This window comes from Mus musculus, chromosome 8 (assembly GCF_000001635.26).
Source record: "Mus musculus strain C57BL/6J chromosome 8, GRCm38.p6 C57BL/6J".
Classification (NCBI taxonomy): Eukaryota; Metazoa; Chordata; class Mammalia; order Rodentia; family Muridae; genus Mus; species Mus musculus.
In genome coordinates, this window is record NC_000074.6 from 84,893,985 (window position 1) to 84,906,783 (window position 12,799).

At 48.2% G+C, this 12,799-nt stretch overlaps 1 protein-coding gene and 1 long non-coding RNA gene across 3 annotated transcripts; both read left to right on the top strand.

Moving 5' to 3' along the window:
- Window positions 1-23: 23 nt before the first annotated feature.
- On the top strand, window positions 24-6,167 carry Gm39213 (predicted gene, 39213). Of its 2 annotated transcripts, NR_168730.1 has the most exons (3): window positions 24-122; window positions 2,163-2,279; window positions 5,897-6,167. It is a non-coding gene; the product is annotated as a predicted gene, 39213 (long non-coding RNA). The 2 variants fall into 2 exon arrangements; NR_168729.1 differs by lacking the exon at window positions 2,163-2,279.
- A 1,830-nt stretch (window positions 6,168-7,997) lies between these two features.
- Window positions 7,998-11,307, top strand: Klf1 (Kruppel-like factor 1 (erythroid)). Its single transcript, NM_010635.3, has 3 exons — window positions 7,998-8,131; window positions 8,705-9,518; window positions 10,780-11,307. Exons 1-3 carry the CDS (start codon window positions 8,045-8,047, stop codon window positions 10,953-10,955), a joined length of 1,077 nt encoding a protein of 358 aa, NP_034765.3. The 5' UTR covers window positions 7,998-8,044; the 3' UTR covers window positions 10,956-11,307.
- The last annotated feature ends 1,492 nt before the right edge of the window (window positions 11,308-12,799 follow it).

Here is a 12,799-nt window from a genome sequence, read left to right on the forward strand (position 1 = left end):
GCCCCGCCCATTCCTGGTTAGCTAGTTGCCCAGAGCCTGAGAAGCGGGATCCCAAGTTCAATAAGAACGCCTGGAGGCCAGACCTTGCGAAATCCGCAAATGGGGTGCCTGCAGAGAGAAAGGTGGTGAGCCCCATCCCAACTTGTTGCTTTGTGTGTACTTCGTGGAAGGATGTGATCTTCTGTGGCAAAGTAACTGCATTTCTGTGTACCTGTGTGGTTCTCCTACCTTCTGGGTGTTGTGCAGAATAATCTAGAATATGTTATAACTGGGTGTCTTGGATGTTACAGTTTCTATTGGAGTATGCACTGATTTGGAGAAAATTAAGACAAGAATAGAAAAGAAGGGGGGGCATAACTGTATAAACTCTCCTGAGAAATAGTAACTGGTTATCCTGACAAAGCAGCCATCTAACAATTGTCCTTCAAAAAGAGAAAGCTCTAACCATAGCTCCAATATCTGATTCTCAAAAGTGCTTGACTGACCAACCACACAGAGAGACTTCCCCTTATAGACTTACATCGACCCTTTTATGGTTTTTAGTTTAAGGCACCAATGAAGATTATTGGCTTAGCAATAATGTTATAACTATAAATGTTATAGAAACCCATCTGTGCAATTGCTCAGACCAACAGTAGGTTTCTCCTCTGGGCTTGTGAGTAATAAATTCTTCTGATCCTCTTCTCAGTTGTCAAAGTCTGAGGGCAGCAACTTGTCATTTGGACTTTCCTGTAACGCATTTTATGGGGTTGTATTTCTATCTTGTAACTGGCTATGTAGCTGGGTAGTGGTGGCACACGCCTTTAATCCCAGTACTTGGGAGGTAGGGGCAGGTGGATTTCTGAGCTTGAGGCCAGCCTGGTGTACAGACTGAGTTCCAGGACAGCCAGAGCTATACAGAGAAACCCTGTCTCAAAAAAAATAAATAAATAAAATAAAATAACTGGCTATGTCTCCTCTTGTAGCTGTGTGTGGGTGAAAGCTACTATGATAGTCATCTTTACAAGTGTATCTTGTGGTGTGTGTGTGTGTGTGTGTGAAGTGCTAGGAAGCAAACCTAGCATTCTACTCAAGCTCAACAAATACTGCATCACTGAACTAAACTATATTCCTCCAGTTGTTTTCTTTTCTTTTCTTTTCTTCTTCTTCTTCTTCTTCTTTTTTTTTTTTTTTTTTTTTTTTTTTTTTTTTTTTTGGTTTTTCGAGACAGGGTTTCTCTGTGTAGCTCTGGCTGTCCTGGAACTCACTTTGTAGACCAGGCTGGCCTCCAACTCAGAAATCTGCCTGCCTCTGCCTCCCGAGTGCTGGGATTAAAGGCGTGTGCCACCACGCCCGGCATTGTTTTCATTTTTTAATTACATTTATCTATTTAGTGTGGGGGGTGAGAGAGAGAGAGAGAGAGCACGCAATGTATGCACAGCTCTCCATGTCCCATGTTTAGGAGGACAAAGGACAACTTTCAAGAGTCATTTCGCCTTCCACTATGGGTGTCCTAGGGATCCACCTTAGGTGTTTAGGCTTGGTGACAAGTGCCTTGACCTGCTGGACAGTCTCTCAGGCAGGCCCATTTAACACAGGGCCTCTGTTACAGTCAGGTTCCTTAGAGATTCACCATAACCATAAATAAATTTTAATAAGAAGAGGCTTATTTAGGTATGGCTTCCAGTGTGGGATGAGGGCTGCACCTGAGAGCACTCTCCCCTAGCCAGATCTACAAAAGGCTTATAAAGTCAAACTCCACAATATTATAGATATCCTGAAGGGCGTAGTTTTAACATATGTCTTATAGTTGCCCTAGTCATCTTTTTGAGTGGAATAAGGAAGTTTGATTACAAAAACAGGAATATAAATTAGACTTATGACCTTCTATCTTGCTAGAACAGTCAAGATCAGTCCATCGAAGTTTGTTTTACGAGATAGGGTCTCTCTGTGTAGCCCTGACTGTAGGTATAAATTTTTTTACAGCCTATTTTAATAAACATTCAAGCTCTCCCCTTGCCCACCACTCACCAGAGGTAGTGGGAAAGTTATTAGGATATGGAGGAAGTGGATCCCTACAGCAAGAGTTCTTCGGGGGCTAGCTCAATCTTCTTTGGCAGCAGTTCAGCCCTGTGGCAAATACCAAAAAGGAAGCAGCAGCAGTAGTTTCATCCTCTCTGCAGGCAGACACCACGCATGAACCAGCAGCTGTAGTCCAATCCTGAGGAAGCCGAAAGGCTTGCCAACTGGCCACGGCTGCTTCAGTGGCAAGCTGCCACAGGAACCTCATAAGTTCTTGGGTGAGTTTCTCTCAATGGCTGTGCCACAAGTGGAGCTCAACAACACTATATAAGGCGAACCAATATAAGCATGTCATTAGTGAAGAAGACTGAGGTGGAGCAAAGCAAACCAATGCTCCAGCTCTCTCTCCCACTATCTGTGGAGTCATATTTATACTCCTTCATCATGTGGCCTTTCACATGTCTGCCATAGCAAAGCATCCTTTCATCTGTGTCCACCCCAGGAAAACACTTCTTCACCTGCCTGCTTTAACAAGACATCCTTTCACCTGTGTGCCCCAGCAAAACATCATTTGACACAACCAACCCTCCAGAGAAACGAGAAGTTTCCACTTTACCTGGCTGTCCTGGAATTCACTCTATAGACCATGCTGGCCTTGAACTCAAAGATGCACCTGGCTCTGCCTCCTCCTTACAAGTGCTGGGACTAGAGGTGTATGCCACCACCCCTGGGCTCTGTCGAGTGCTCTTCACCACTAGGGCCAATTCTCCAGCTCCTACATGGTTTCCTCCTCCTCAGAAAGTTGTATTTGTTTACTGTGTATGTACATACCAAGTCACTCCTGTGTGTGTCAGCTCACTCCCACCACTATGAGTCCCAAGGAGGAACTGAGGTTTTCAGGCTTGGTGGGAAATACCTTTACCTTCTGTGGCCCTCCTTCTCCTGCTACTACTATGGATTAAACCCAGGGCCTCAGAAACACTAAACAAGCCCTCCAGCATTGATTTACAACCTCAACCTGAAACAGGACTCCAGACCTTAGCACAACTGACTCCATGATGGAAGTGCCATTCAGTCTGTAGAACTCAGCAGGCAGACAGAAATACCTGCCAAAGGCCTGTTCCTGTTAACCTAAGTGTGCCAACCCAGGACATGTTTTTTATGATTAAAAGCTCACCCTAGGGGGCTAGAGAGATGATGGTTCAGCGGTTAAGAGCACTGATTGCTCTTCCAGAGATCCTGAGTTCAAATCCCAGCAACCACATGGTGGCTTACAACCATCCGTAATGAGATCTGATGCCCTCTTCTGGTGCGTCCGAAGACAGCTACAGTGTACTTACATATAATAATAAATAAATCTAAAAAAAAAAAAAAAAGCTCACCCTGAAAAAGGCTCATGGCTACACTGAGACCCTGAACACTCAGTGTAGACATCAGCCAGCTAATAAAGACCTTCTATTGGCTTGAACTTATATCCGAGCAGTCTTCTCTGGTGAACACCTCACAACAAACCCCAGTGCTTGAGTCCTGACTGTTCCTATGTCTCTGTTGACTGTGGGTGACTGAGAGAAGACAGAAACTCTGACTGTTCATGTGAATGAAACATGAGTCCCTGCCTCCCTCTTCCCTCCCTTCTATCCTGGGGAATCAAACTTAGCACCTAGCACAGGATAAGCAGGCACTCTACCTCTGAACTACAAACCCAGCTCAGTCTTACAGGGTTTAAAATATTGTTTTAAAGATTTATTTATAGCCAGGTATGGTGGCAGAGGCAGGCAGATTTTTGTGAGTTCAAGGCCAGCCTGGTTTACAAAGAGTTCCAGGACAGCCTGGATTGTTAATCAAAGAAACCCTCTGTGGATGCCTGGAATCCTCTGCAAAGCCTCCAGCCCTGCCCCCTCCAGGGTTTCTCCCTGTAGCCCTGGCTGTCTTGGATCTCGCTCTTTAGACCAGGCTGATCTTTAACTCAGAGATCTGCCTGTATCTGCCTCCTGAGTGCTGGGATTTAAGGCTTTTTCCAGCCTGCCAGGCTTGTCTCCAACCCTTTTGATGGCTTTTATTTGTTTGTTTTGTTTTGAGACAGGTTTCTCTGTTCCGCCCTGGCTGTCCAGGAACTCACTTTGTAGACCAGGTTGGCCACTTGCAGAACTGCCAGCCTCTGCTTCCAGAGAGCTGGGATTCCAGGCCTGTGCCACCACACCTGGCTCTCTTGATGGTTTCTTGTCTACATAGTTCAGTGTAAGCTTGTATTCTCTGTTAGTTACTGTGTATCTAGGCAGTACTCAGCAAGGTGGTTTTCTATTTGGGTGTGGCTATTCTCTTTGGAAACTTTTGTTTTAATTTTTCTGTAATTGTAGTTGTTTGGTTTTATTATTATCTTTATTTATTTATTTATTTATTTATTTATTTATTTATTTATTTATTTATTTGTGAGAGGCTAGCTAAAGCCTTTCTTATTAATGCCAAAAGAACTGAAGCAGGAAATCACGGTGGTTACACAGCCCAGCACCTAAGCCCAATTTACAGGACAAGGCTCATTTTTATTATTAGAGCTCCTTTGGTAACAGAGAAGGCTGCTCACAGCCAGCATGCTCAAGGTTGTATAAAGCACAACAATGTTATTTGTCTTCAGAAAAACATCTGAGGTGTGGGAACATCATTTACCCTGACTATGCTCTAGAGATGGAGGAAGGTCTCAGGCACTCCTGGGTCCCTTCCACTAGGAGTTGAAACATACATTATGTTGTAACACAAATCCTTCTTGAGAAACATCAACACCAGATGTTCCTAGGCCCCTTCTCAAATTCACTTTATCTTCACATAATTCACCTTAATTCAAACCCCAACATCAAACCAGAGCTGGTGCATGCTAAGCACATGCTCTGCCCCAGAGTGCATGCTAAGCACATGCTCTGAGCTACACCCTTTACGACGATCTCACGAGATCCTGCTCTAATGGGGTGCTGGTGGTTGTCTAGGGGATCTTGAGGTCTTTTCCTGGCAGATGAAAGATTGAAAGTCCGTGAAAGAAAGAAAATTGAGCTGCAGAGAAAGCAAACGTAACTTTATCACTTGGGTAGGAGAGACGCTAGGTCTGGGTGGCTAAATAGACTGGCTTAGGTAGTTTATCGTCTCTTTGGGTTCTCCCCTTTCTCTTACTGGTCCTGTTTAGAGCACACACTCTCTCACCCTTAACAGTAAAACAAAACCTTCTGACTCTCCCCTTATACAACAGGGACTGCATCATCACCCTGGGCTTTCTGACACTATGTATAGTTCTCCACTTGGTCACCTCCCTTATCCTGCAGCCCTTGGCCTCTTCAACCCCTAATTCCTGTGAATCTGACTATGCCCTGTGCAGGTGGGGCTATATAAGAAAACTTTCCTATCAAAGGTTCTGTGGAGGTTTAAGGATGGTCCTAATAGGGGACTGGAGAGAAGTGGGAAAGAGCACCCTGTTTGCTCTTCCAGAGGTCCTGAGTTCAATTACAAGCAACCACATGGTGGCTCACAACCATCTGTAATGGGACCCAACGCCCTCTTCTGCTGTGTCTGAAGACAGTGACAGTGTACTCATATACATAAATAAAATAATAAAATAATTAAATAAAAAGAATAGTCCCCGTAGCTGGATGGTGGTGGCATACACCTTTAATCCGAGCATTCTAGAAGCAGAGGGAGTTCGAGGTCAGCCTGGTCTGCTAAACAAGTTCCAGGCTACACAGAGACTTTGTCTTGAAAAAACAAAAACAATAAATCCCAGAATGGCCCCCAAAGGCTCATATATTGAATGCCTAATTACCAGAGAGTGGCACTTTTTGAAAGGGTTGTAAGAATTGGGAAGTGTGTCGCTGGAGGTTGGCTTTGAGGTTCAAAGTCTCTCTCTCTCTCTCAGGATGTTTCTCTCAGTTATTGGACCAGCTCCTGCCTTCATGCCACCATGCTCCCCACTATGATAATGGACTACACCTATGAAAATGTGAGCAAGCCCCAGTAAAATGTCTTCTTTGGTTGTGGCTCATAATCATCTGTAATGGGATATGATGGACTCTTCTGGTGTGTCTGGGGACAGCAACAGTGTACTCATACAATCAATCAATCAATCAATCAATAAATAAATGCAGATTCAGTGGGCAATGTAGCACCACAGTGTCCTGTGACAAACACTTCTACTGAGTTTCAGAATGTTTCTGTCCTCCCAAATGAGACTTTGTCTCCTAGCAGTCTCCTGCCCCAGCCTCTGGGAAGCACTGCTCGTCCTGACCTGTTCTGGCAATTATATAGACAAAATAATGAGGCATGTAACCTTCCATGGTTGCCTGCCCTCCTCCATTAGCCTGTTGTCCTCCGGTTACTCGTCTTAGCACACTGATTGTTGGGGCGTGTGTCTAGTGTGTGCTTGAGCATGCGTGCAGCCCAGCGGTCAGGGTTGATGGTCTCTTCCTTCGTTTTCTTTACCTTATTTCCTATGCTGGGCCTGACACTGGACCTGATCGGCTAGGCTGACTATCCAGTGAGCACCAGGTATCTTCCCGTTTCCATCTGTCTAGCACTAGTCTTAGACATGCACAGTGACACTTGGCTTTTGTGTCAGTGCCAGGGATCTGAACCTAGGTCTTTATGCTTTTCTTTTAAAGTTAATACGGTGCAAGCACTCCATGAAGCTAAGTCCCCAGCACTGTTTTACCCTTGTTGTCGTCTTTCGAGACAAAGACTATGTAGCCCTGGTTGTCCTGGAACTTATTATGTAGACCAAACAGACCTTTCAAATTCATAGAGATCCACCAGCCTCTGCTTTCCAAGTGCTGGGATTAAAGGCATCACTACCATGCCTGACTAGGTACCATTTTCTATAATGGATCTGATGTCCCCTATGGACACCGAGCAATGATGGTGTATGTGTGATATTATTGTACCCGTGACACCCCATTTCCCTACCCTGACTCATAGGGCACCAGAATAGAAGTATGGGAATAGCAGGCCATCTATCATGGGGTCCCGCACACAATGAGCCGTTAGGCAGAGTCAGGGCTGAGCTCTTCTGAACGGCATACTAGCTGCAGCTCCATCTATGGGTCCTAGCCCACCACACTGTAAACTTCCTAGCCATCCCCTTCAGCTCCATGCAGTAGCCAGTGAGGGTCCTCAGAGCCCCAGAGTGGGCTGATTTGAGGGGACTCCTTTTGCTAAACAGCTCAGACCTCAACACAACAGAGCAATTCAAAGCTAAAATAATTTGTGGCACCAACCCCCAGCTCTTCTGCTCAAGGAGGAACAGAGCTATGGTTGTTCTGGGCCCCCTACCTGATAGCGGCCTGAAACATCTGGTGTGTCTGATAATGCCTGAAAGGGAGCCGGTGCCAAGGCCCGCCACTAGCACCGTTGCTGCTGTTGTCTGGGAGAGTAAGGACTGCAGTGGTCTCCATGGGGGTCAAAGGGTCCCAAAGACCTTTCCCAAGAAATCTATCCTTCCTGGTCCACTCCTTGGAGAGAGACTTGAAACCAAACCAGAGGGGTCTTCTCAGTCCTGTGGGAGGTGGGGTGGGGGTGGGGAGCAGCGACCAGGACTTTTCTTTACCCAACCTGAATCCTAAAACTTTGAAGCCCCTATTCCTTGACATCTGATTGACTTTACATACAGGGTTGGTTTTCAGGGACCAGTTTGAAAACAGGCCAGGGTGAGGTCTATTCCTTGAAAGTGACACATCACAACTTTAATCCCAGCACTCAGGAGACAGAGGTAGGCAGATGTCTGTGAGTTCTAGGCCAGCCTGGTCTACATAAGCCAGTCCAGGACAGCCAGGGCTCAGTTACACAGAGAAACCCTGTTTCGAAAACCTTAAAAAAAAAAAAAAAGAAGCACACCACACACATATCGCACACACCCCTCCTTTGCCGTTTTGCTTTGCCTGGGTCTTATCAGGGAAGACAGCCAATCAGATGTGGGCAGACAGGAGCCCTCCAAGAAACTTTCCTAGCCTCATAGCCCATGAGGCAGAAGAGAGAGAGGAGGCCTGAGGTCCAGGGTGGACACCAGCCAGCCATGGCCTCAGCTGAGACTGTCTTACCCTCCATCAGTACACTCACCACCCTGGGACAGTTCCTGGACACCCAGGAGGACTTCCTCAAGGTGGGGCCAGTGTGAGTGTGTGGGAGGGGGCAGGTGGTCTTGCATAGGGCATAGTGCTTAGGGGTGGGGCGTCTATCTTACTTTAATATCCTCTGCTCTGTTTTTTGGGGGTGGAGGAGTGGGAGAGCCTCTGAGCCTTGTTTGGGGGAGATGTTCTAGGGGTCTGAGATCAAGGTGAGGCCTATTTCTCCAACAGGAAGCAGAATTCTAAGCTCTATATCTTAAGAGACTAGGCTCATAGAGACAAAGGTCCAGATAAAGGTGTCCTGGGATTTCCAGGCTTTGAGCTGTAATTTTCTGGGCTATGTGAAGACAGGGAAAGGCTAGGGAAAACGGAGTCGAAGCTGTCCCCTTTGACTCAGAACTCTGCAACCCCTTCTCCCATCCTGAATACTATTCTTGGTAAGTGTCTTAGCTGTCTCTAGCAAGACCTAATGGAGTTGTCTGGAGCTGAGAAAGGGGTTAGGGGAACCGTGTGGGTAAATGACAGGCACCAACGGTGTTTCCAGCCAGGGTTGTTTGAGGGCCAGGTACCCAGTGCCTACCATTCAAGCAGTACGCTCCCTCCCGCAGTGGTGGCGGTCTGAGGAGACGCAGGATTTGGGGCCGGGGCCCCCGAATCCCACGGGGCCGTCCCATCACGTGAGTCTGAAATCGGAGGACCCTTCCGGAGAGGACGATGAGAGGGACGTGACCTGTGCGTGGGACCCGGATCTTTTCCTTACAAACTTTCCAGGTTCCGAGTCTCCCGGCACTTCCCGGACCTGTGCCCTGGCGCCCAGCGTGGGGCCAGTGGCACAGTTCGAGCCGCCTGAGTCTCTGGGCGCCTATGCGGGTGGCCCAGGGTTGGTGACTGGGCCTTTGGGCTCCGAGGAGCACACAAGCTGGGCGCACCCGACTCCGAGACCCCCAGCCCCTGAACCCTTCGTGGCCCCTGCCCTGGCCCCGGGACTCGCTCCCAAGGCTCAGCCCTCGTACTCCGACTCGCGAGCGGGCTCCGTAGGGGGCTTCTTCCCGCGGGCGGGGCTTGCGGTGCCCGCAGCTCCAGGCGCCCCCTATGGGCTGCTGTCGGGATACCCCGCGCTGTACCCCGCGCCACAGTACCAAGGCCACTTCCAGCTCTTTCGCGGGCTCGCGGCGCCTTCTGCTGGTCCCACGGCGCCCCCTTCCTTCTTGAATTGTCTGGGACCTGGGACTGTGGCCACAGAACTCGGGGCCACTGCGATCGCCGGAGACGCAGGCTTGTCCCCGGGAACTGCGCCGCCCAAACGCAGCCGGCGAACTTTGGCACCTAAGAGGCAGGCGGCACATACGTGCGGGCACGAAGGCTGCGGGAAGAGCTACACCAAGAGCTCGCACCTCAAGGCGCACCTGCGCACGCACACGGGTAAGGGCGGGGCCAGACGGGCGGGGGCGGGGCGGGAGCCGCTAGTGAACGAAGGGAGGGGCCGGAGGGTAGTCAGAGGCGTGGCTAAAGGCGGCCCCAGTTCTAGGGGTCGTGAAGACCGCACCTGAGACACTGGGTCAAGTCTAGAAGGGGCGATTCCAGACCCAAATGGGCTAATACAAACACTCGGGAGGCAGAGGCAGGTGGATAGCAGTGACTTCGAGGCCATTTGGGCTATTATAGCGAGTTTCAGCAGCCTGAGCTACTTAGTGAGATCCTGGTTCATAAATAAATAGGTGTAACAGAGGACCTGGGGAACACTTTGGGGACTTCGGTGTTAGAAGTGGATGTGTAAGGCCTGGGTTAGAGATGGGAGAAGAAACTAGAGGGGTGAACCCGAAAGGTACAAGCTTGGAATGCCAGAGCTCAGGATATAGCCAGTATTTACATGCATGCTCGAGCTGGAACCATCTGGGATCAGGAGGTTGAGACACTCAAGTAAAATCAGTTTCAGGGGCAACTGACAGAGGTCCCAGAGTTAAGAAAAGAAGAGAAGGGGGCTGGAGAGATGGCTCAGTGGTTAAGAGCACTGACTGCTCTTCCAGAGGTCCTGAGTTTAAATCCCAGCACCACATGGTGGCTCACAACCATCTGTAATGGGATCCGATGCCCTCTTCTGGTGTGACTGAAGACAGCTACAGTGTACTTACATATAATAAATAAATAAATTAAAAAAAAAAAGAAAGAAAGAAAAAAGAAAAGAAGAGAAGGAAATGCTGAGAGACAGGGCCTAGAAAGAGAAACGGGGTCATCCCAGGACTGGAAGACAGCTGAGGGTCTCCCAAGCATGGCAGGGCACGCAACAGGCTGTAACAGGAAGAGAGGGAATCACCAGAGACAGGGCCTTGAACACTGGGGTGGATTTCTGGGCTTGAACCAAGTTGAGGAACAAGACTGGATATCATCGGGAGGCTCTGCCAGAGCAAGAAATAGCTGCAACGCGGAGAACAAAGAACGAAGGTGCAGCCACATAAAAAGGCAGGGAACTAGCACACCGGAAGTGGGATAGGAGACCGGAAGTGAGAAAACTGCAGGATTGCAGCTGTAGATACAGAAAAGGATTGAGTCACAGAAGGCAGGATTATGTGACCTTTTAACTGTGTGGGCTAGGTATGTCCTAAGACTTGGCTCTACTTCATCAAGGGTGCAAACTGGAGCTGGGTTGCTTGGAGGGTGGTACTTACAGCTCCCTGTCCTTCAGGAGAGAAGCCTTATGCCTGCTCCTGGGACGGCTGTGACTGGAGGTTCGCTCGCTCAGACGAACTGACGCGCCACTACCGGAAGCACACTGGACATCGTCCCTTCTGCTGTGGCCTCTGCCCACGTGCTTTTTCACGCTCTGACCACTTAGCTCTGCACATGAAGCGTCACCTCTGAGTGATCCTGCACAAGGACTGGGGATGAAATAAGAGTGGATCCAAGGACCGTATCCCAAAAGATGGGCCATTATATAGTCCTACCCAGATCAAAAACTGACCAGAAGACCATACAAAGGAGCCTTCAGGACAAACCTCACATGTCCTCAGGGAGCCCCACACATGGCCCCACAGACCCAGCAATATAGACCACCAGATAAATCAACTCAAATGGACCCCTAGACCAGAGGAGTGACCCTGTGTCCTGGACGCAGATGGACTGGGGTGAGATTTCCTAAGATCTAGAAGGGAGCTTCACACTGTGCCCATCTGCTAGGATTGTTGTCGTTACTATAAAAATTTCCCATATAAAACCAGTGTCTGCCTCACTGTAGTATGGAGCTGGAAATTACGAGAAGCATTGAGTCCCCCGGCAGGTGACACACTTACCTGTACACACACCTCCTAAACTTTCTAAAATTCATTCACTTCTGATGACACTCCCCCATCCCCTTCCCCCACCATCACCCCCACCCCAGCAGCCTCCTCCATCAAGATCAGCCTTCCAATCCTGTCACCTGTTGTCAAGCCAGTGATGAGATACTCACAACTATTATCTTTGCCCTTCTCCCTTTTCTTCCTAAGACAGGATCTTACTATGTAGCCCTGGTTGGCCTGAAATTATGTAGACCAGGCTGGCATCAACCTCACAGAGATCATCCTATCCTCCTGCCTCTGCCTCCTGAGTGCTGATTTTAAAGATGTGGGTGATCATATGTCCAATATGTCCATTTCCTCGGCCAAAGTGGGTCAATAGTCACAGAGGTAGTTTAGGCCTGTAATCTGAGCTGTTTACGAGGCTGAGGCTGGAGGCAAATTTGACACTGGCCTGTAATACAGAACAAGGTCAAAGTCATACTGGGAAATTTAGTCAGTTTCTGGCTCGCTCTCTCTCTCTCTCTCTCTCTCTCTCTCTGTGTATCTTTCTTTCTCTGAGAAAAGGTTTCTCTGTATAGCTTTGACTGTCTGGGAACTCACTCTATAGATCAGGCTGGTACTGAGATCTCAGAGATCTACCTGCTTCAGCCTCCTGAATATTTTTTGTTTGTTTGTTTTCTTCATGTCTCAGAAAGTTAACAACAACAGCAAACCGCTGTGCATGGTGGTATATGTGTTTAATCCCAGCACTTGGAAGCACTAGGTGACCCTCAAGGCCAGCTAGAGCTATATAACCTAGAGACTTTGTCTTTTAAATCTTTTTTTTTTATTTTTATTTTTTTAGATTTATTTATTTATTATATGTAAGTACACTGTAGCTGTTGTCTTCAGACGCACCAGAAGAGGGCATCAGATCTCATTACGGGTGGTTGTGAGCCACCATATGGTTGCTGGGATTTGAACTTCAGACCTTCAGAAGAGCAGTCGGGTGCTCTTACCCACTGAGCCATCTCACCAGCCCGACTTTGTCTTTTAAAAAGGTAGGAAAAAAGCTGTGCAGTGGTGGTACACGTTTTTAATTCCAGCATCCTCTGCACTTGGGAGGCAAAGGCAGGCCGATTTCTGAGTTTGAGGCCAGCCTGGTCTACAGAGTGAGTTCCAGGACAGCCAGGGCTACACAGAGAAATCCTGTTTCAAAAAGAAAAAAAAAAGTAGAAAAAAGTTGAGTGGTGGTGTACACCTTTAATTCCAGCATTCAGGAGGCAGAGGCAGGCTGATCTCTGAGTCTGAGGCTACCCTGGTCTACGGAATAGTTTCAGGACTTCCAGGTGCCAGGTCTACACAGAGAGACCTTGTTTTCAACAACCACAACAACCACAACAACTATGAAAGGTGGTACAGGCCTTTAGTCCCAGCATTCCGGAGGCA